The sequence below is a fragment of the Corvus moneduloides genome, chromosome 13 (genome assembly GCF_009650955.1).
Source record: "Corvus moneduloides isolate bCorMon1 chromosome 13, bCorMon1.pri, whole genome shotgun sequence".
Taxonomy (NCBI): domain Eukaryota; kingdom Metazoa; phylum Chordata; class Aves; order Passeriformes; family Corvidae; genus Corvus; species Corvus moneduloides.
In genome coordinates, this window is record NC_045488.1 from 2,745,679 (window position 1) to 2,769,169 (window position 23,491).

The window sequence follows — 23,491 nt, forward strand, 5'->3', positions numbered from 1 at the left end:
AAAAAGACACTTGTACTCACCCAACCTTATTTTATTATTTACTCTCAACAGAAAGTATGCAACGAGGACTGCAACTTCATAGAACTGATTGAAGAAAACCATTACAATACATATGCTTCTGCAAAATGGACACACAAAGGAAAGGAGATGTTTGTTACACTAAACCACAAAGGGGTTCCCATGAAAGGTAAAAAAACAAAGAAAGAACACAGAGCATCCCACTTTCTTCCTCTGGCAATATCCTAATCACAAATGATCTATAAAGAACTAGTTCCAGCAGGAAGATTAATTTTAAGAAGACTGTTTGACAAGATATCAAGAGAGGCTGGAATACTACTGAGAAACTGAACAAGCTGGACTTGCGCATTTATGTTTATTTTTAAGAGACTACATGAAAAAGATTTGAAAATATACACAAAACCAGATTTACTAACTAAAAGTTGTAAAAAATTCTAAAGAGTTGTACAATCATTATCTTAGTCATAACTGGGTAGTTTCTTAAATTAATTTACCCTGAAGAATAAGTCATTACTTGATTATCTGATAATATTTTATTTAAAAAACTATCTGCTTCTTAAATATGGCTGCTATAATAATAATAAGCAGATGATAATGTTGTGTAAAATATGTCAGACTTTAAGGCTGCTGGAATGAGTTGTCAGATTATCAAGTCAATAGAAAATGTGGAGGCTGAGCAGTATTTTAAATACTTCCCCCAAGAAACTGATATCCTATACATAAACTATATGATCAAAAAAATATAATCTTGTAAATGTTTATTGTTGTATTCAGATAAGAGAGTTAGTTTGGAAAAATTAAGTTTACTCTAACACAAAATGTTCCTATCTATTAATGAAACAAATACCTAATGCTGCTCTAAAAGATGTTTCAAATAGTGTATGTAAAATAAAAATAGGAATAAATAATGTACTTCATCTCACTTTTCACAAATTAACATTTTATATAACGATGAAGCAAAAATTCAGACATATTAAGGTTTTTTATGTAACATATCCTATCTTTTGTATAATTCCTGTTAGGGCATACAGCTTTCAATATTGTTTTTCCATTCTTATACATGCTTTTTTCTGTTGTTACAGCATTAAACTTTATTTTAAGTTGTATTTGAACTTTACTGTTTTAAGTTATTTAAATGTTATTTATAAAAAAAAGATACTTATTAAGCTGCATCTGTTTCATATGCTTTTAATTCTAAAGGAATAACAAAATGGTCTGGCTGAGATGCATGAATTTTTTTCTGTGACCAGACACAAAGCCTAGTACACAACCCTCCTGCCAACATACATTGGATGGCAGACAAAAATGACAGCCTGCAGCAAATCACACAATGGACATCTCAAAAGAAACAATGCAAAAATTTTAAAAATCTATGCCACATACTCTTGATAATTGCATTACTGGCATGCTCAGAGTTATGCCAGGTAAAAGAAGGTTATAGTTCCAGCAGGCACTGGAAATAATCCTCAGATGGCAGAACCTCCCCTCACAGATACAGAAATACCTGCAAGCCTGTGGGACTGGTTTGAAACTACAGCTAAAATCAGTGTGACCTGCTGAAGAAAAGACATCTTACTTTTCTAGCTATTGAAGTGTTCAACTAAGCCCTACCTGACTTAAGCATTATATCATTTCATTCTGTTCAGTTTCCCTACACATTTTCTTGGTATTATGATAACTGCACTCAGATAAAGATCACCAAAAACTAGCTAAAGCAGCTGACATGTGATTGGGATAGAGTCAAGTTAATTAAAAATGGTCTAAAATGCTCTACATTGAATAACAAGTTTCTAGAATCAACCATTTCTTCCTACATGAAACACTTTCATTTTAAGAGCACTCAGAGAAGACGGCAACAATTTTCTTTGACAAATATTTCTTTTTTTAAAAAAACTTGCTTAACAAAAGGTGCCATTTGTAAATCAATTACGATATTAGTCAAAAATCAAAGAAGATATAAACAGATGCATGCAGAAAAGTTTGTCAGTACAGCTCTATCAGTAAACCTTCACTGTGCTTTTGCTAGTTTATTTATTTTTCACTGAACACAACAGACTGTACTACAAAATAAGCTTTTTTGCTGGTACCTCTCTGCACTGCTTTCTGTGAATATATAAACAGTGAAACAAAGTTCACACTTGTGATCAACATTAACATACTAGCACAAGTTCCTGTATCTAAACTAGGTTAGTTGAAGCTTTGAAATGAAAACGAAAATGACAAAACCTCATTAAGATTGTGCTTAAAAGCTTTACTAAAGTTTTAATTTAAATGTATGTATGCACGTTAATACATAAACATAAATGTAAAAAAATCTTAAAACCAGATGCAGACAGGCTCTTTTAAACAATCTTTAGATTATGTAATTCAAGAATATAGAAATACAGTCAAACAAATCTTGAACCCAAATTGTAATTAGCCCTTACAGCCAAATGCTTTATATAATGAATCAGTGTTACCACCATTTTCAGGTAAGCCAAGGCTGCTTTATGTTTTACAGCTGTCATAACTGAAATGTGTTCTGTGAGGGAATTGTTCCCAGAAAGACACCTGACTGCAAATGCTGCAATTCGTCAGTACCACACTCATACGTCCTTACAACTGAGCAATTTCCAGTGTATCTTTATCTTAGAAAATCTCTTCTGAAATACTGACTCAAAAAAAATCAATTTAGTGCTAAAACCAGGGAAGAAAAATCAGCAAATTTATAGTGATTATCTACAGCAGCAAACTATTAAAAGACAAGGACAATAAGAAGAATCTATTCGATTTTAACAGGAATTCAAATAGATGTCAGAAGTCTTCACAAAAGCCTCTTACATCAATTACATCACAGTCCAACACAATCCTAACACCAACGTACAATACACCATGTAGGAGGAAAACATGTTTACACATAGAGAAACAGACACACCTGCCTGGAAATGGCTCATTACTAACCTTAATAATACTAAAGGTTCAAGACAGGCCAAGCAACGGGGGTTATAAAAGCCAGCCTCAAGTGTGATTTCTTTGCTTTTCCTTCAGAGGCATTGGCTTTCATGTAGCTTTTCTCATTGTTTCCCACCGACACTACACAGCGTGTCCGGACTGGGGCTCAGAAGGGAAATACAAGCTCCTGTGGGCAAAGCAGCCACCTGCAGCAGCCAGTCACATTTCACAGACACTGCTCCATTACACAGGATCTGTGATTAGAAAGGTTTTACTTATTTACTTCTGTGTTACTGCTGATAAACACTCTGGGAGACACAAATGAGCAGATCTCATCTGAGAAACCTCAGAGAAGACTGCAGAACCTCCATTCTGGGAGGTTTTTAAGATCTGACCAGGCAAAGCCCTGTACAGCCAGTGTGGGGCCTGCTTTGAGCAGGAGATTGGACAAGAGACCTGCAGTACTCTTCCAACCTAAATGAGTCTAGGATTCCATAAGAAAGTTTTTTCTTGAAACAATCCCTTCAAACAACTACACAGAACTAATTTTCCATGTTAGAGGGATACTTACACATTTGTCTCATAACTTGTGAGTCCTTAAAGGTATGGAAAATGGTGTAAATACATTCCATAACAGAATAAAAATGACAATTGGACAATATCCATGACCTTTAAAATACATTATATGGTACAATACGGTCTCACTTTTAGTTCTGTTGCAAGTACTTTAAAACATGGCTCTGCATAGCATCTGTAATAATCACATTACTAAATGATTAATCAATTAATTATTAAAATACACTTGCCTGTGTTTTAAATTACTTTTTGACAAAATATGTATATTCTCTTTGAATAAGCTGAAGCAAAATGTAAGTTGACATTAAATCAATAAAGTAATGAGAACATCAGTACTTCATTGCACTCAACAACCAGTATCTGAGCAGTCTAAATACTTCATAAGCCTATGAATGCTAGCTCCTCACTACAAATTTTTCAAATACAATAATGATTTCATAACATTTAACATGTAGTAAAAGGAAGTGACAGGTTAGATGATTTTCCCCAAATTAGGAAAACAGTCATCATCAGAGATGAGATCCATACTTAGAAATAGTATTTGTTTAACTAACATTTAATAACAAAAAAAAAAAAAAGGAAGTACAATTTTTTACATCACTAGATGAGTTTTAGAAGGTAACAGTTATTTAAATCACCTGTTTACTTAACACAGCAGAGGTGGTGAATTTACTAGCAGAAAAAGAAGCTGAATTCTCTATGCTGATAATTTTGAAGATTAGGACGGTATTTAAAGAAGAAACTAGATTGGAAAAATATTTGAAGAGTTGCACAAGGTTTTTACATGACATTTATAATAACTTTAAAAATATTTCCACAGCAAAATTTCTAAAAACCCTTTTCAACACCATACATTGAAATTCATATAACCACAGAATTTAACTATAAATATTTGGGGGGTGCGGGGCTTAATATATTATTAAAACTACCAAGTGTTAAGTCTTGAGCTCTGTATATAACTTCACAATAGCTGTCTGAGGAAAGCTAGCTTGTAAATCTCAACCATTCCAGACACTGAAATTCCATAACTGCTTACATTCCAGGCCTAAAAAAGGAGATTATCTTCAATTCTGTCTGGAAGACCAATCCTAGCTTACCAAGATTGGTTGTTTCGTTAGGAAATCTCTTTTATTTAGAGGCCTGGCACACAAAAAGATTGACCCAATACAGAAGGAAAAACAAAATTATTCACTTCAGATGAAACCACTTTCTCATGAAAATAATTATTTTACTTCAGAGCTAACCAGAAAAGCAGAGGAATTAGAATGAAGATGCATACATTTGTCACATGAGGGTTAGTGTCACATAAGTTAGCCTGGCTCACGTCTCTTTGCACCCCTCCCTTCAGGAATTTATATACATTGCTACGTTTCCCCCTAAGCCTTCTCATCTCCAGGCTAAACAGTCCCAGCTGTCCATCTTTCCTCATGGGAAACCTAATCACCCTTGTGGCACTTCACTGGACTCTCTCTCCAGTATGTCCATGTCTCCCCATGCTAAGGAGCCCAGAACTGAACACAGTACTCCAGGTGTGGCGTTCTACTCACCAGTGCTGAGTAGAACAGAAGATCACTTCCCTTTTCTTCCAGCTAATCCAGTAATATCTTTATTACCCCAGACATGTTTTTTATAATGTTATATAATCAGAATTCAGGACCAATGCCCTTTAGAATTACAACTGGCTGTCCAAACATAAATACAATTCACTATTACCTTGGACAGCACCAGTTTTGATGGACAAGAATCCAGTCCTCAGCTAGTGACTGCTGAGTTTTCCGGGTTCATGTACTGGCCTTTGAAACCTCACTCTGCAACAGATTTCTTATATAACTTCCAGCAAGCCACTTTCAACGTCCTATTTGATAAGACTAACAAGTCTGAGTCTGATACACACTGCTACAACATCAAACATGCACAAATTACCTGACTAATGGAATTACCTGACTAATTACACCAGGGCAGCAGAGGAGCTGTAGCTGTTTGTACTGATGCTCACAGTGACTTCTGTTGCTACACAGGACACCCCTGTGCCACAGGCAGATCAGTATCTCTGCTCAGTATCTCAGGGTGAGCCTGTTTATGTCTGCTTGAGTTGCTCTGATGTTACTGCACAGTACAGGAGAATGAGATGAGATTGTTAGAGGAAAGGGAACATTTGAAAGCCGCGGACACTCAATTGCTGTGTAAGATACATTAATAGGACAGCTAACTGGCCTATGCACCCTGTTCCTATTGATTTCACCAAAACCCAGGCACGAAAATGGATCTGGACGAGTAACTAACTTCTCAGTGGTCATGAAAGAGAAAAAGTGATTATTAAACAAAACTGTGAGCACTCTGAAAGCCTAAAGCAATAAGGTGGGAGGGGTAAAATAGTAAGGGTTCTCCCTTTTATGTTACTGTCACAGGAAAAAACAAGTCATTATATCTTGGCAAAAAACATGAAGACAACTGCTGCAGTGACTTCAAAATTGTTGTCATTAAAACAAGCTCCCTGAAGTCAGAAGTGTTAATCAACAGCTGAGGTGATTTATTGAACCTGCTTCACAAATAATCACTTTCTACTTGCTTTCATATTCCTGTTTTTATATACTAGTAAAGTACCAAGATCTAAAAAGAAATATGATTCTACTGGAATGAAACCACTGGATTTTATAAAAATCAGGCAAATGTTTCCACTGGGTTTAGATTTTTGGGTTTAAAAAAACCCCCAAATGTTCCTGTGTTCAAAAACACAGATACATTTCTGTTTCTAAACACTGTACTGCAAACCGAGCAACACACAAAAAATGGATTTTGTAAACAAGAATTTCCTTTCAAGATTGTAACTTGATGAGAGTAACACAGACTTTCAATTTTAAAGAAACCACATTAATTGTACTTATAAAGAAACACCAAAGTGAAAAAGGAAAATTATTCAGGGAAGCTAACAGGCAATACATAATGACAATAAGATAGTTCGCTTTATTAAATCACAGTTATGCATAATCTATACAAAGCTCCTATAAAGCTACACCCATTTGTAGAGATGAAATCCTTCAGCTAGGTCTCAAGAGGAACTCTCTTCTTTGCTTAGATAGCCTCACACAGTTCTTTTACATCCACATTACAAGAGAAAGCTTTGTGGAAATCATGGCACATGACAGAACACTTCCCATCCTCTGACGTGTGTGCAGTACCTCATTAACTGAGGATTTCCTGAGTACAGCATGTTCCAAACCTTCTCTCCTCAACATTACCAGACACAAGAGACAACCCTCCATCTTTTCCTAAGCATTTAACCCAATTGTAGAAAAAACAGACATTGATCAGAGTGGTATCATTGAAAACAGTAGGGGCTGGGGACTGGGAACACAACCTTACAAGTTTTTGCTCAGATATTTTCCTCTGAATTATTTTGCAAAATTCAGAAAAAGCACATGAGCCCATGAAAACAAAACAAATGAGGGGGAAAAAGACAAGGATAGGAAAAGTTATGGTTATGGTTATGGTTGGTGGAGACCGACAAAAAGATTAAGAGATGCATAAAATTGTGGCTGTAGATGCTTGAAGGAAAACAGTAATTTCAGGAAGGGGGAAGAGAGAAGAAGTTGGCTACCCTGAAGGAACAAAATGATGGATAACATTCAGAAAGGGAGCAAGTTAGAAGCAACATCAGCACAAGAAGCTTGAAAAAAAGAAGTTAAAATAGTGGCCATTAGAAAGAACAGAAGGTTCATGAAAGAATAAAAATCAGTGTTGGCTCCATCGGGACAGTGAAGACAAGGGGGTAAAAGTTAGATGCTACAATGCAAGACATAATGAAAATGGGATCCAGATACCAGAGAAAGGAGTAGAAAAAAGAGTAGCTGTCATTAGTATAAAAAAAACTAACAAATCAAACCAAGATGGAGTACTAGCAGCTTCTTTAAATACTCTGTAATATTGTTTACAGCTTAATCAAATGGACGTATCAATATATTGCCAGGATACATGTTTAGAGTTGATCAAAATTCACAACTAATTTTGAATTGCTTTAACATTTTGATTTTGTGCAAAACGAACTGAAAATATTGATAGTATTTAATGTTGACAATTACGATTTTGCACTGTACCATAAGATTTATTCCAAAATCTATGGTCACATGCTTTATGTGTTTAAAATATTTACAAGACTGACTAGCTGCTGCAGAACTGGCAGATGCACCAGCGTGTATGTTAGCAGTAGCATCTTTACTGGTCTGATTTACTGTGGCAGCCTTAAAGCTTTTGAGATTCAATTTCTTCCACACACATTTTCTTGATTTTAGACCTAAAATTAAAAAATTTAATTTAGAAAAATATTTATGTGAATTTTGAAAATCACCCTATGAATACCCACAAATGAAATTAAAAGTGCTTTATTTCTTGTCTCCAATGTGCAAATTTTTATGCCACTGTCAACTTTAGGCACGGGATCCAAGCCTGTTAACTGAAATAATTACATTCATATACTTAAAGTCAACCAGAACAGTTTTTGCTATTTCCCTTCTGCTTCTGCTTGGGTTTGCACATGGGTGAACATCCTTACTTTGTGGTTGTTCCAATTCTGGTAATTTAATATATTTGCATATGTTTTGTTGAGGTTGTGAATTATTCTCGCATCAATACTTAATTTACTTTATTCCGTGGTTTTCAGTCATCATTCCACTAGAATTCTGCACAGCTCCCACACTGCAAGTCTCATGCAGACACAGAATCTGTGCCATAGCAGTGGTCTCCTGGAGTCCTGGGATTTTTTCTGGTCTGACTAAATTTCAGTTACATCCATCCATTATCTATTTATAGTGGTTGCACATTACAGAGAATGCTGTGGGCTTATCCAGCTCTTCCAAGTTAAAGGCCCTTTAGGAGTTTGGAGCATGTATAACTTTGATGTAAGTAAACCTTCTCTAAATTAAATTTTTCAGGGTGATCTTTTTTTACATACAATTTTCTCTGTCTGTAACTAAAAAGAAAATTCTGCCCAACAAACAGTGACTGACACAGAGAAACGTTTTGAGAAAATATTTATTTTACATCTACTTCAAAAACATATTTCTATTGCATTTGTCAATCAGTTTCAACATACAAGATAATGAAATCCACATTGTCATGAAATCTAAATAAATGAGCACTGAAGATAGAAATCTGCTCTAAATCTAAGTTTTGGAATGGATATCGAATGACATATGCAATCTAAAAATCATAAACTTTTACTGTCGAAACATGCAGATATTTAATGGTAATATAATACTACTTCCAATAGAAATTTCTAGTACAGTCTGAATTGTGTGAGAATATTTATAAAAAGTGGCTCTTTTTTACAGGCAGATACATTCAATGCCACCTACAAACAGTTGCTTTTGCCATTAATGAAAACTTCCATATTTCCAATTCAAGTCAAAATTATAAAACCATCTAGAACCTTGGCCCTTCACAGAGCCTTGAATTCTGACTCTACCCCAAACTGACTTTCCCAAGGAGAAAGCTACTCTGACCTAGCAGTGCACCAACCCACCCAGGAACAGGCATCACCGCCTGAAGCAGATCACAAAGGCAGGACAGACACAGCTCGAAATCAGCTCTGTTTTATTCAACTGTTATTTAAAATCCTGAATTCACAAGAAAAGACTGCAACTTCTCATTTGTCTTCTTCAAAGTATTTAATGCCATAGCTAATTCTCACTGAAGTGATTAAAAAACCTAGAACTTACACTTTTTATGGTTAAGTCAGTCATCATATTTACACAGTATTTGGAATTTCCATTATCCAATATATCTGAATTCATGTAATCTTAGAAAAATTGAAGGACTTAGACTGGTAGAGGTATTTCTTAGACTTGGAGGTATTTCTTTGACATCAGAGCCAAACCATATCCATAAGACAGGATGCTGTGGACTTTTTACATGCAAAGTAAAAAAACTCACCTCTGCATTTCTACCATTTGACTCCTCAGCAATGCATCTGGGAACCTGAAAAATTTATAAATACTTATTTCATAATTAATTCTATTTCTCACAATGAAATAAAAAATATTTTCAGCTAGGACAATTCAGGCTATGAACTGTGAGTATACTTCAGGTAAGGAGCGAAGGTCTAAAACTGATACTTTGGGTGACTATAAGGTACTCTTGGAGACATAAAGAAACCAAAGTACTTTTTCAAGCTGGGTTTTTTTTACCCCCTGAAAACATACAGAAATAGGTGCAATTCCACTTCTGTATCCAAGGGAAAAAAAAAAAGAAAATTGATCTTTCTTGTCTTATCCATAAAAAGAATTAAAAATATTTAATACTCCTTTGCTTTCCACATCTCACTTGTCTGAATCAGAGCTTCCTCTGCGGTAATTTGCTCAGTAACAATGTCTTAGAAAAATTAGCCAGATTTAGCTAGAACTAGAAGCTGGATTGATGATTTTATGGATTAAAAGCTCAAATCAGGCATATATATATATATATATATATGGATCTACATCTAAATGTGTCTCCACACAAAACTTAACACACTGTACAGTCCCCCTGCACCACTGGAAGGACTGGAAGGCTTAAATGTTATCATTTCGGGCTCATCTTTCCTTTATTAACACCACCATCTGCAGAGAACATGCTTGCATAGACTTCTGCCTGCACTTTGTTTAGGCCTAAACAAAATGTTCCTAAAACCCAGGCAGAACTGGGACTTTAGTTTATTAGGCTTTTTTAAATTATAAACTTGACACCTCACACTCACAGACTGAGAGAAAGCTGTAAACACTTATCTGGACCAATGCCTGTGGGGTGCTCTGTACAAGGGCAGGAAGATGTTCCTCTAGATATGCTGGGCCACATTGGCATGAAAACACTTTTCCAGCACGTTTCTGTGCTTCAGTGACATGTGTTTATTCCCTTCTCCAAGTCTGAGAGTGGACTGATGCTCACACAGATATTTACATATAACACTAAAGGAATCATCTTTTTGTAACTTACCCACCAAAGAGTAAAGTTCATCAAGAGAGATACAACTCAGCCATTCCTTCTGCAGTCAGTACATTGTAAAAGCAGCTATTTCTGAAAATTATACAAATGCAAAGATTAAATTGAGTAATCTGTGAACTTTATTTTGCATAAAGAATTGCAATACAAGTATAAATGCATTTTACATCTAAGAGTCTCTAATTCTGGCAGCACTGCAATGCAGACTGTGATTTCCTCCTCTCTCATATACTGCATTCAGGGATGATTACATCATCTCAAAGAGCCAGAAAAACAGAAATAGACCAGGGAGGCCCATTACAGCAGACATAGAGTAATTAAAAAGACTATAACTTTTTAGTTAGAGAAGGAGATAACTCAAGAAAAAAGGGTCATTATGTTTCTAAAGAGACAAATAAAATCATGTGCAATTTAAGTTCTCGGAAAGGCCAGTAATGCCTTCCATCTGTTGAGAACAGCCTTGGAAGCACAGGAGGAAACTCTGTTCCTTGATCTAGCAAAGAATTTAAACCAGCAACTTAAATATTTGAGCAAATTGTTGAAACCAAGGGTAGTTGTTTGAACTTAATCATCAAATTGATCACTTTGCTGAAATAACTTAGTAAGCATTAAAACAGAGTAATCAGTGTGTTTTTAAGCACTCTGGTATTGCTGAAGGACAGTGACGTGTTCTTTTTAATAGCAGGGCAGCAAGAAAAATGATTTCTTTAAAAAAGTAATTCAGTGAAATGCTATTGACTGTAATGACACTACGAATACACACGTTCTTTCTGTGATGCTGTGATTTCAGGGTAAAATGGTTAAGTAAAACCAATTAGAAAATATAAACAAATCAATATTTTGTTTTGATATTATCCTAAATTAAAGTGTTTGCATTTTTATGTCAGGTTCCTCCTCTTAGATATATACCTTTCAAAGAAAAAAATTAAAATTTATAATGAAATGTTCCACATATTTTCAAAGATTTTTTTTGTTTCTTTGTTCCAGTGGGAGAAAAAGTTCTGGTTCAAAGCTCAAAAGAGCAAATTTTCTGGTTTAAAGGATTTGAGTGAATCAATACTTCCAAATAATGCAAGCAGGTCAAATGGAATGTCCTGCTTCTTCCAAGAAGAATGTCATTCTGACAAATCTCTGGTAACCACATTATACTAAATTCTTCAACAAAACATAATGGCATATATAGTCAAAGATTTCTCTAGCAGTCTTACTAGTGTAAGGAAAGAGAGAAAGCTAAAATCAGAACTGATTATTCCCCCTTTCATCCTCATCAGAACCTTTTGCCTCAGTGTTCAGGAGTTTCTCTTATGTTAGAAATGCCATGGCCTGATCAAGTCTTTTAAACAAAGCTTGATTCAGTGTCATCACTCAAGCACGGTTCCAACCACAGAAAGTTGCTGTACAGCAGGCAGACACTTTCCTCCGTGGTGTAGCTTTGAGGTGAAAAAGAAAGTTAACAGCAGAGAGGCTGCTCTCTTAAAGGTTTGCCATTTCTACAAAGCTCTTTTGCAGTGCCCGAGGGTCTTGCAAATACAATCTATGCTCAAACTCAACTCTCAATATTTTCATTCATCGGGTTTTGCTCAGGACCTGACTCCTACGTGTTCACTTCTCCACACACATGGGTAGTTAAAATAATAGCCAATTGGACTCACCAAGTCTCAAGACCCTAATAATCCTTCAAAAATAAAAGGAGGCTTTTGCATTTTCTGCTGACAGACATTAAGAATTGCTCTCATCCAAATGTCTTTTAAAAACTCCTAAGATAACATATATTACCAAATATTTAAACTTTAGACAACTAAAACTGACAGTGAAAGCCATCACTAGAGCAGAGAGCATATTCACTGTAGTTTCTTCCAATACACAAAATACTACTTCATATCCTTAGATGTTAAGAAACACGCTAAATATGTGAAAGAAATGTAAAGGCACTTAATCATGAAGACTGAACTTCCATTTCCTTCTCACTATCTCCACAGTACTATACTATTATTGTTCATGACCTTCTAAAATGCACACTGAAGAAAAAGTGACAAATCTGCCCCTGTTCTCATGTATTTGGTATTTTGTATACAAGTTGGAAGCTATGTGAGGGTTGCAGATTAGCCAAAGTTTTTACTGAAATCGATCAACTGGTATATGCTGTGTTCAGTATAATTACAAATTCTAACTTTAGAGTTACAACTGGGCAGAAACCAAATGTGAGAAATGCTGGTTTGAAAAAAATGAATTTGTCTTTTTAGTATATTCTGAAATAAAGAACCCCAAATGAAAGTTATATGACAAACATTCCTAAAAATGTCGTCTGTGGCTTTTTCAGTTTACAGTTTTTGTGTAAATAATTGTATAGAATATAAGTATACAAAGAAGTAATTCACATTTCAGAGCCTTATTTTAAGTAAAGAGGAAGCTTGGTTTTTCCCAAAAAAGTTCTGCATTAAGCATCCGAAAAAATAATTCAAATAAAATAAGATATGGTAAACTTAGCAAAACCTACTGTAATTAAGTTTGGCAAGAAAGAATTTTAGAAACCATTATAAAAGTCTTTTTTTTTTGCCCAATAAACATTTTTTACATAATTAACGACTGCACATCACAACATATTATCACAGCATAAAGTGATGAAAAAATATGGATGGTGAAACGTTGCTATTTTTTCCTACTACTGCAATGTGTTACATGTTGCCAGCATGAAGAACTGATCAAAACAAAACAAGTAACAACAATGCTGGTAGGAATTCTCTGCCACTGAATGTAATACCACTGAAGTCAGTGAGGGTTTTAGGGTGTAACTGAGATCGAAGTTTGGCATAAGAACTGCCTATAATGTCAACTTTCCCCCCAAATATATCAACTAATATATCACTTTATTTCACTGAGCAGAAATATTCCCTACACCAAAATTACTCTTTTAGTTTAGCCACTTCCACCTAAAAATGCAGTTACTAAAGACTGAGCATTGGGTAAATGTTGGAGCAGCATCTTCAACCCGGCCAAGGAATGCCACAGAAGAGATCCCATGTCCCCTTTGGGGAGAGATGCAAAACAAGCAGAGAGGCATACAGCAGCACAATTCTTCCAGCCCTCGCTGTCCATAAATATGCTCTAAAGATACTACGGGGTGCGGGAAAAATACGGGGGGGGGGGAGGAATCTGTCTTTCCTGGAGTTCTCACGGGAGTCAAACAAAGCCGCAGCCTCACACCCCAATGGTTTCCAGGCGGTACCGCCTCACGGAGGGGGCAGCGCTGGGCACGGGACACAGGGCAGGAAACAGCTGCCGCGGGCCCAGCTGGGAGCGGCGGGATTCTCCCCCCCTGCCCAGGTAGCTGGAAGTGGTTTCTGGCCAGGTTCTTGTGACACAAAACCCGGAACAGCCCATCCGGGCCGTGAGGCGCCCACACACACACAAACCCTCAGGCAGAGGCGGCCGGCGCGAAACCGCGCTCAGCCTCGGGCTGCTTCCGCTCCCCGCGGCGGCCGAGCCCGGCACTTTCGTTCCGGGGCCTGCGAGGGCCGCGCGGGAGCAGCGCCGGGCGGCGGGTGAGGAGCGGGCGGTGCGGGGGGGCTGCAGCCGGGTGAGGAGCGGGTGAGGAGCTCCCGCCCCACCGCGGCGGTGGCGGCAGGAGAGAGGAGGCAGCGCGGCTCGGCAGCGCCGAGGGGCCGCGCTCTGCGCGGGGCGGGCTCGGACGGCCCGCGATAGGAAGCGGCTTTGCGCCCTCAGGGCCCTCGGTGCCGCTGCGGAGGCGGGACGGGGGCCGTTCAGACACGCCCGAGCGGCAGAACCGCGCTGTGGTTCCGCTGGCAGATGCAGCGGCGGAGGCTGTGCCCGCCGAGCGCCCTGCGCCACCTCCGCCCGCAGAAGAGAGCGCTGCGCTCCGGAGCCGGCCTGCGCTCACCTCGCTGGGCTGACAGCAGCGAGCAGCGGCAGGAGGGAGCCTAGGGCACCCCGTGAGCTTCATACATCCCCCCGAGATGTCCCGGCCGACGTTCTGAGTTGTCCCAGAATTGCAGCTGGAGTGTGGAGGGTACCCTCCACCGGCAGTGATTTACCGGGGGTTGTAGATGAGGTGCAGATGGAGTTATTAGTTAGTCTTAAAAATATGTGTCTGAAGTGACATATGGGTCTCAGAATTTGCGTGAACTGTAGTCTGTTATTTTCTGAGTGTACTGTACTGTATATGTACTTCTGCAGCCGGGCACAGCTATTATTTTGAGGTCACAGCGTATCCCTTGTCAGTATCAATAACAAAAGTGCTTCAGGGTGTCACCGCTGAGCGCCACAGAGTGTAAGACATTACACTGAAAAGAATCAGCTTGCAGGCTGGGAATGCATGTCCAATTCCAGGGCCTCTCGCCCTCTGCTTCTTGAGGAAACTTGATAATAGCACAGGTTACTCTGAGATGTAAAGTATATTTGCTTTATCTCAGAGGAACTTGAAAGCAAATTGCACTAGAAAATTTGTATGCATATTAGATTTTGTGTTTATTTGAGTGGACTTCCCTGACCTTTCAAAAGTTAGGCTCTGGCAGAGGGGGACGTATCATGGCAGGCATGAGTATTTAATTTTACCAGAAAATAACCATTTTTTCTGGGACTGATTTTAATTTTCTGTTGGAAAGTTAGCTGAGTTTTTTGAATTCTATTACACTCGATTTTATTTAAACACTTAATTTTGAATTACACTTCAGGACTTATTGTTTGTTTGTTTTTGTTAAACATGACTTTGCTGCATCATTTCATAAGTGTGATCCTTGACATGAAAAAGTAAACCTAAATTAGCTGAAAGTAAATACTGAGAATAACTTCTTTCATTGCAAGTGATGCAGCACAAAGTGCAAAAGGCAGTTTATAACTACTGCAGGCTGTGCAGGCTCCTGACTGGGGGCTGCTTTGACGATGAGAGAGCACCCCAAGTGATCAGTCAGAAGGGATTGTGACAGCACAGCAGCACTAATTCTGTCTGCCCTGGGGTGGGCACACGGTCATGTTTCTAATGCATTGCTCACAGTACATGGTGAAAATTCTGTGCCAGCTGCAGAGGGTGAGACGACAGCTGTCCTGAAGAAAGCCTGAAAAAAATACATCAATGTGCTAAATAAACAGAAACTTGCAGAAGTCTAGACTGGGTCACTGCTTACTCCCTGGTACATGGGGCACCAAAGCCCTCTTCTAGCTGTTATTTTTCAGCCTGAAGTTCTTCTTCTGGGAAATTTCTTCTATTTCACAATGTTCTATCTAAGAGGGATTTCATTCAGGTTATTTGGTTGGCCCACACACAAGTTTCAGGACGGAGATCTAGATTTGTATAATTAATTTTTCTCTTATGGATTTCTATCCTGTAGGCATAGAATTCTTTGTCAGTAGTCTTGCTAAAGTCTGATGGGATTGCTCATCCAGGTAAACACTGCTTACCAGTGTTTTCATAAACTTCTAGGCACTCAACAACAGAGAAATAATAGACTTCTGCAGGAGTTGAGTGGGATAATGAACGTGCATCTGTATGCATTGAGAATGCAGATCTCAGGTTTTTACCAACTGTTTATCTCATGCTCTCCTGAAATCGCTTGAATCAGATGATTTTATTATTCTTTCTGTTCTTGGAAATACCTTTTTTGATGAGATTTTTTTGTTAAATGGGATAATACAGAATAATTTCCAGTAGATTAGTTCATAGTAATTGGACTTTTATTTAACAAGATATTGTCTGTTTCAGCTAACCATGTCTTTAAATTCATCTATACTTCTAAATGAAGACAATGCTCAAGGACCAAAAAGAAATACTGAGTGTTTGGAAAGCCTAGAACTGCAGACTCCATCATCATTGCAAGATAACCCATTTCAACAATTACAGTTAGCATCCCAGGAAGTATTGGAAAAGGCAAAAAAGAGCGGGAGATCAAAATGCCCCCGATGCAGTAGTTCAAGGATGTTTTATTGTTATACGTGCTTTGTTCCTGTTGAAACTGTCCCTACCAAAGAAATTCCAACTGTGAAGGTTAATATTTCTTACAGATTCTTGATAATTTACTGTGGACAGAGAATTGTCTGTCTGCAGCCATTTCTTTTCTGACTCACTATTTACAGCGATTCATCTTGAACATAGCTATAAGTATGAATAAAGTTAGATTAAATTACTGGTCTTACTTGAGGAATTACATTTACAAACACTGAAAATGTTCCAGTCCTCACATAAACATTTCTGTATCTTCTAGATGAGAATATAGGCTGAAGTCACGCAGCTTCTCATGCAACTGCCTTTTCACTTAGCTGTTGAAAGTTTCTGTATGGTGCTCTTGCACATTCTTCAGTTTCTAATAACTCTGGCCAAAACACATTATATTGTGAACAAAAAATTTGTCCATAACCGAGGGTGAATTTACATAAAATGAGCTAAAAGACATTCCTATATGTCATGGTTGTATAATTCTGATAACTACTGTTAAAATATAAATAGTGTAATGCCTTTCAGCTAAAATACTTGGGGAAACTATCAGAGAGGACTGAGACATTTTGCAAAATCAGTTAGGATCTAAGATGCATTTTGAAGACACTGGAGTTTGAAAGCATAAAAAGTAGTTTAGAAGTACTTTGGAAATTTTACCTAGTAAATTTAGGTGTATTTTCATTGAAACAACCATTTTCACAATTGGGTGAACACCTAATAGAGATAAGTATTCATATTTAGAACCATTATATTGCTCAAATTAAGACCACATCTAAGTTACCTTATTGATTCTATTTCTGGATATTTTACCACACTACTGCTGGCAGCATTCCAAAGTGCATTCATTGCTTACTTAGGTATTTACATAAATTGAATATAGAAGGTGCTTCTTCTAACTTCTCTCTACTTTAGTTCTAAACCTATCAAAAATTATCAGATGCTTTAATTACACACCCATAGGAGTTTCTCCAAAATTTTGAGTAAGTTTTTGTACAAATGTCCGTATATATGATGATAAATACTGCTTTTCTCTTTTTTTACTCTAGTTACCTTTGAAGATTGACATTATTAAACACCCAAATGAAACTGACGGCAAAAGCACTGCTGTGCATGCTAAGCTCCTGGCACCTGACGATGTGACCATTTACAAATATCCTTGCATCCCAGAATATGAGGAAAAGAGACATGAAGTAAGAGATTCTCCAGAGATAGCCAGGCTTTATGCTGGGGAGGTGCAGCTTCCTCCTGCAGTGGTACTGCACTGCTGGGAGGAAAGCACTGTTCCTTTAGTGCAGTCCATCCTGTGCTCTCTCAAAGCTTAGGTCTGCAAACACAGTGCTCTGGACTGTAACCTTTTCTCCAAAGCTGAGAAAGCCTGCAGCACACTTTAACCACCTTGAATTTCCTATGTTCATTGCCTCACATAATGGAGAGTTGGATTCACTGCGTACCTGAAGAAGTATTTTGCCTATAAATGAAAGCATTCACCTTGCAGCAAGTTAAACAGCAGTTGAGTGTTGTGCTCATATTCAGCAGCTGCAGTATTTAAACCTCCTTAAAACTTTGAACATTCACCATGACAGAGGAAAACAAACAAAATACAACTCTTGTCTGTCATAGCATAGAGCACAAAAATAGTAAGCGATGAACTTGGATATGTATGTTCATTTAAATGGCAAGCTATTCTTTTTGGCCTTCCTGCCCCATATACTGCAATGACAAGTGACATTTGAACTTCCTTGGGGCTGACACCATTGTCTTGGCTGAGAAATCTTTTTATACAGAAGTGTTAGAGTTGTTAGTAGAGGCATGGAAGTAACATTAATTAAAAATCTCTATTAAGGACCTCGATTCATTATTTTAACATGTTTTTTAACATGGATTAAACATTATATTAGATAATGGAATATTTTTAAGATATACTATTTCATCTTATCCTGACTTAAATGTTTACAGACAGGGATAGAAAATTTCTGTTAATATAATAATTCCTGTTGTGTTATTAGATTTTGTTGACACTCAAATTCTTTGTTTTCTTCATTCAGATAGCACTTATATTTCCTGGGCCCAATTCAGTTTCAGTAAAAGATATTGCTTTCCATCTCCAAAAGTACACTAAGAAAGGTGTCTGTGCTACTGATGACGACTGTTTCAGAGAGCCACTTCTTAAACAAGCAAAAATAGAACCTGAAGAAGGAAAAAAGCCACATCAATGCATCTCAAGCAGCAGGAGTGAAGGCACTAGACTGAAGAAAATAATATTTATTGACAGTACCTGGAATCAAACTAACAAGATAATAACTGATGAACGACTTCAAGGTAAAAAAATACAAGTTGATATTGAGATGTTATTGCTACAGAAGTGATTAAGGGACACATATCTGTAACAGACCTGAGCATGATGTAAGCTTATATGTACCCCTATATCTGAGTGTACATGAAGGATTCAGGAGCCTGTTCCAGTTCTGTAGAATACTTCCTGAGCCACAGACTCCATTACTTTTCATGTCATACAATTTGTTTTGCAAAAAGATAATACCAATATTAAGAGAGCATTTACATTTATTTGCATCACTTCTCTATTGGAGCAGATTTCCTCAATGTCAGAGAATGGGAGCTGTCATGTTAGACAGTAGAACAGTAGTTTGAATGGCCTCTGAAGGAAGCCAGGAAGATTTCCACTGCAGGTGGCTGGCTGCTTTTTCAGAGACCCTCGGGACCATTTGTGCAGACGTTGGTGGCAGACAGGCCCCAAGAAGGTAAATGAGGGATTTAGGAGCTTCAGCACAGGTTTGTCATGGCTTGGGTTCTGCTTCTTGTGCAGTTGGTACATGGATATTTCCATGATCTCACTACTCCAGACAAAAAGGGAATGGCTGCTTGCCCTCCACACCCTTCCAACTCTGAAAGCAGAAACTGGGAATTCCACAAAAATTTTTTGTCTTAGGTTCTTTACAAGAAGTTTACATTTAAGCATTCTAATTAAACCCACAAAAGACAAAACAATTTAGCAATAGCATTCCATTTCTTTTGAGATGAATAGGAGTTTGAAAATACTTTCATTAGTGCAAGAAGTCCACTTAGCTGGGTGGCACATTGTCAAGTTTATATGCTATAAATATATATATATATACACTACTACTGCTTCACACTGGATCCTACAAGGAATTTCACAGACTTTCTTACATTGAAGCTGAATGTTGCCTTGCTGTCTAGTCAGTTTATTAAAGAATCCCACATGTTAGTATGATACATTGGCTAATTAAAATCCTGTTATAAGTATTTAGTGTAACACAAAACATACTCTATCAACTACATTGAAGTATTACTGTGAAGATTAGAGTACCTGCATGTTGCAAGTTTACTATAAAGTATTTGAAACTTATTTTAAGAGGAGAAATTCTAGGAAAGTAACAGGCAGCCAGGGGAACTGAAGATTTCCATGGAAGCCTATGCATATATTAATGAAAAAGTCTTAATTGGTGTTACTTTGGAGCTCTTAAATGGTTTCCAGTTTCCCTATGACAATGCTGATTTGGTGGAGTGCTCTCTCCTTTCTAGAAAATCTCAGTTCCAGTTGTTTTCCAATCCTCTGGGTCCCTGAGCACCTTTCAGGATTGCTGTAAGGTTTCATAGTGTCATGCAAATCAGTTTCTAGTATGGGGAGAATTTTACCCATCCACACATTGGGTGTAGCAGTGTGCACAGCCCATGCAAGCATTGCTTTCCTTAGTACTTGACATAAAGAACATAAATTGCATTAATACCCCTTTTAGAGATTGCAGTTTTCACTTCCAAGATGAATGGGGCAGAGTTTCCTTAGGCATAAACTGATGAAATTTTTATGTTGTACATAGATGAGAAATAGAGAACTGTGTTCATTTTTCAGTTCAATTGCAAATGAAGTCATCATCCAACAAAATATTCGTCATATGCTAAAGTTCAAAAAGGAGTGTTCATAATTCCAAATAAAAAGTAATTGCCATACTTATTAAGTTACAAGAAATACTGGATGAAAACATTAATGAAGCCAAGAAAATGTAAAGAAAAGCCTCGTGTTTTGTAAGCCTATATTTATATAGACAGTAAATCTAGCAAATTGTACTGCAAGAGAAAGCAAATGAGTACATGAATCTTAAAATAGGCTAAGAGAACTTGCACAAAAAACTACTTCTATATATTGGAAAAGTGCATAATATATCTTTAGAAAACAAAACTAAATCAGTTAAAGACAGGAAATACATGAGAGTTGGTAATGTCTAGGATTGATTACTTCATTAAAAGTGATCCCTAGATCAGAAAGCAAACAGTTGAATCTAATGTTAATGCTGACTTTCTCACATGAGTGATGGAGCTTATTTGCAATATCACCATGGTTGTTAAAGAAACAGATTACTTTGGTATATTTTCCTGTAAGTTTGAACTGCTTTGTATTAGCCAAATGTTTTATTAGCTTATACATTAGCATTGTAAGGTTTCATATGAACGGTGCACATTCGTAAGCAAACATTGCCTTTGGCTGTGTACAGATACAGTACAGATGAAACATGCCCAGTAAATTCTAACCCTTAACCCCCTCTGGTTTTTTGGGATTTTTTAATGAAAAACTCCTAAAATCTTTTGTTTGAAAGTAACTGATCCTGCATTTATGGTAAGCTCAGTAGTGTCCATGGTCTTGCCTTCAGTGAACTTTTGTTTGTATTCAAACCACAACTACATGGGAGTTTATGCTGGAGGAATCATCCCTGAGATTTACTTCACTGCTTTTAGGGTGGAAGCACTGCTGGATTTGATGGAAGCTTTCACTTTGGTTAGGGCTAAGAATTCAAGTGTTGAAAACTCTTGAGGGCAGCAAGCTTAATACAGTTTCCTACTACTATTTTAAGTTTCATATGTGTGGGATTATTAGAGGTAATAATCGGACTGCTATTTTGAGGTTTTGTTTCTGAAATGCCAATTATAACATTTAAATTCAGGGACAGACACTCCTGTTGTTCAGTGGTTTTTTTTAAATGCTGTAATAGAGATTTCTTCTACAGTGCAGGCTATCATACATTCCTAACTGCAAAGCAAACAACTAAGTCCCTCTTGCAATTACACTGAAAAGAATTAAACACAGTTTGTAGGTTAGAAGTATAGAATTACAAGTGCTGGGCTATAGCCCAGTTTGTACTTCTGAATTTGGACCTTACTGAAACTTCTCTGTCCATAACTTCCAAGCAATTCTTAGACGATATTGGCTTTGGTACTATTACCTGTACTAAATCATCCCATGAGACAGATGATTTGTGACAGAAAAAGATGACTTTACAGTCTGGTTCTGATTTTGTTGACAGGTGTGTACCCTGTTCTTCACGATCCAACTGTCCATCCTGTTTACAAAGTGATAACATGTTTAAAATTCATCTGAATAATAGAATAGTTACAGAGACTATAAGTAGATTAAAGATTTTCTTGTGCCATACAGACACCAAATTCTCTCTTTCATCTTAAGTGGGAATGCTTTTAGTATCTAAGTTAATTACGAGATGCTGTCATACTTACTCCTGAGTAATTTCAGTGAGATTTCAGTTACTCAACAAATATAAATTAAAAGTTCCTGGCTCTTACAAATAGTCCTCACATCAGCAACACTAACAGTCTGAGGGATTCTGTTTTACACATGAAAAGTATTAACTTTGCAAAAGATTAAATAATAATTTTATGAACATTGATGAGTCTTGGTAGGTGTGGGTTTCACTCTTGCCATGGGAAGCAGCTCTGCAATTTACTGAGGGCTGTGTGACTGTTTGAATGAAAGGATAACCTGTAATTAATTGCAAATATGAAGATTATAACCTAGGACTTACAGCAGTTCATCAAATTCCAAAGTGGTCCACAAAGGAGGATAAAATTATTACCTTGCTTTTACAGATGAAAAATGGAGGTACAGGAAGAAAAATTATTTGCATGCAGACACTGAGCAGGCTAGCAGCAAAGTCAGAAAACAAAACTAAAGTCTTGTTTGACTTTTCTGGCCACCAAACCACATTGTCTAATCTATGTCATCTTTTTTCCTTGACAGGATTACTGCAAATTGAGTTGAAAACAAGGAAAACTTGCTTTTGGCGTCATCAGAAGGGAAAGCCAGATACATACCTTTCCACAATAGAAGCAATTTATTATTTCCTTGTGGACTATCATCAGGAGATTTTGAAAGAGAGCTACAATGGACAATATGATAATCTGCTTTTTTTCTTTTCCTTTATGCATACATTGATTAAAGATGCCAAGTGTTGTGCAGGAAAAGAGTAAAGTGTCTGTCTACTGGTGCATGACACGTCTTTTTTGTAATAATAAACTGCACAAACATGACTGGGGGTTTTTTTTGGAAATAGATTGTACTCTAAATAATGGCAACAGTGTTGCCAAAAGTGAGCTGCAGATCTTGTCCCGCATGCTTGAGGTTGTAGAACTGCTCAGATGAGCAGTCTGATTAGAGTTACTTATTTGCAAACAGTTACATTTTGCTAAATGTTGCTGTACTTTCACCTACAGGGCTGATGTGCTCACTGTGATGAGCACATTTCCTGAGATGGGACTGGAGGACTTGACCCCTCTTGCCATAAGAAGTGATCTCGTTTAACTGTAAGAAGGAATTAGCATGCAGCTTTGTATTGTTGCTAATACTTATGTCAGATGTTTTCCTGGTGGTTTACACAGCAATACTGATTCCACCTTCATGGCATCAGAGGCTTACTGAAATTGGCAGATGGTGTTCAGTTGTGGGGACAAGTGGCAGCAATACAAAATGAAAGAGCACATTAAGTGAATATGAACTACATACTTGCAAGATGAATGCTGGAAAATTCTTCTAGTAATAAAAAAGTGGTCTCTTTAAACACTGTTATACAGTGTATGATTTCTGTAGTACCATTCATGTACATTCACGTTATACTGGGGTTATTCTCAGCTTACTGGGTAATCTTGGACTTCTTCAAACAATTTAGTTAAGTGTTTATTACTATTATATAATATCATTATTTGGGGGAGCACTAACCTAACAAA

General features: G+C 37.2%; 2 protein-coding genes and 1 long non-coding RNA gene across 10 annotated transcripts in view; 2 read left to right on the forward strand and 1 right to left on the reverse strand.

Annotated features, from left to right (window-relative positions):
• Positions 1-3,860, forward strand: part of FGF7 (fibroblast growth factor 7) — a 29,122-nt gene extending 25,262 nt beyond the window's left edge. For all 3 annotated transcript variants that reach the window (XM_032123191.1, XM_032123189.1, XM_032123190.1), the window contains exon 4: positions 52-3,860. In XM_032123191.1, coding sequence (XP_031979082.1) covers positions 52-246 — 195 coding nt within the window. In that variant the 3' untranslated portion in view covers positions 247-3,860. The remainder of the gene's footprint in view (positions 1-51) is intronic.
• A 9,589-nt stretch (positions 3,861-13,449) lies between these two features.
• DTWD1 (DTW domain containing 1) lies at positions 13,450-23,333 on the forward strand. 4 transcript variants are annotated; one of them, XM_032123112.1, is made up of 5 exons: positions 13,450-13,821; positions 16,214-16,495; positions 17,491-17,634; positions 18,490-18,763; positions 22,509-23,333. In XM_032123112.1, the coding sequence occupies exons 1-5, from the start codon at positions 13,465-13,467 to the stop codon at positions 22,736-22,738; spliced, it is 1,287 nt and encodes a 428-aa protein (XP_031979003.1). In that variant the 5' UTR covers positions 13,450-13,464; the 3' UTR covers positions 22,739-23,333. The 4 variants fall into 4 exon arrangements, with proteins under 4 accessions (XP_031979003.1, XP_031979000.1, XP_031979001.1 ...); XM_032123111.1 differs by lacking the exon at positions 13,450-13,821 and adding an exon at positions 13,927-14,039; XM_032123109.1 differs by lacking the exon at positions 16,214-16,495.
• LOC116450527 overlaps positions 18,692-23,491 on the reverse strand; it is a 50,571-nt gene continuing 45,771 nt past the window's right edge. For all 3 annotated transcript variants that reach the window (XR_004242819.1, XR_004242820.1, XR_004242818.1), the window contains one exon: positions 18,692-19,360. This is a non-coding gene — a long non-coding RNA (uncharacterized LOC116450527). The remainder of the gene's footprint in view (positions 19,361-23,491) is intronic.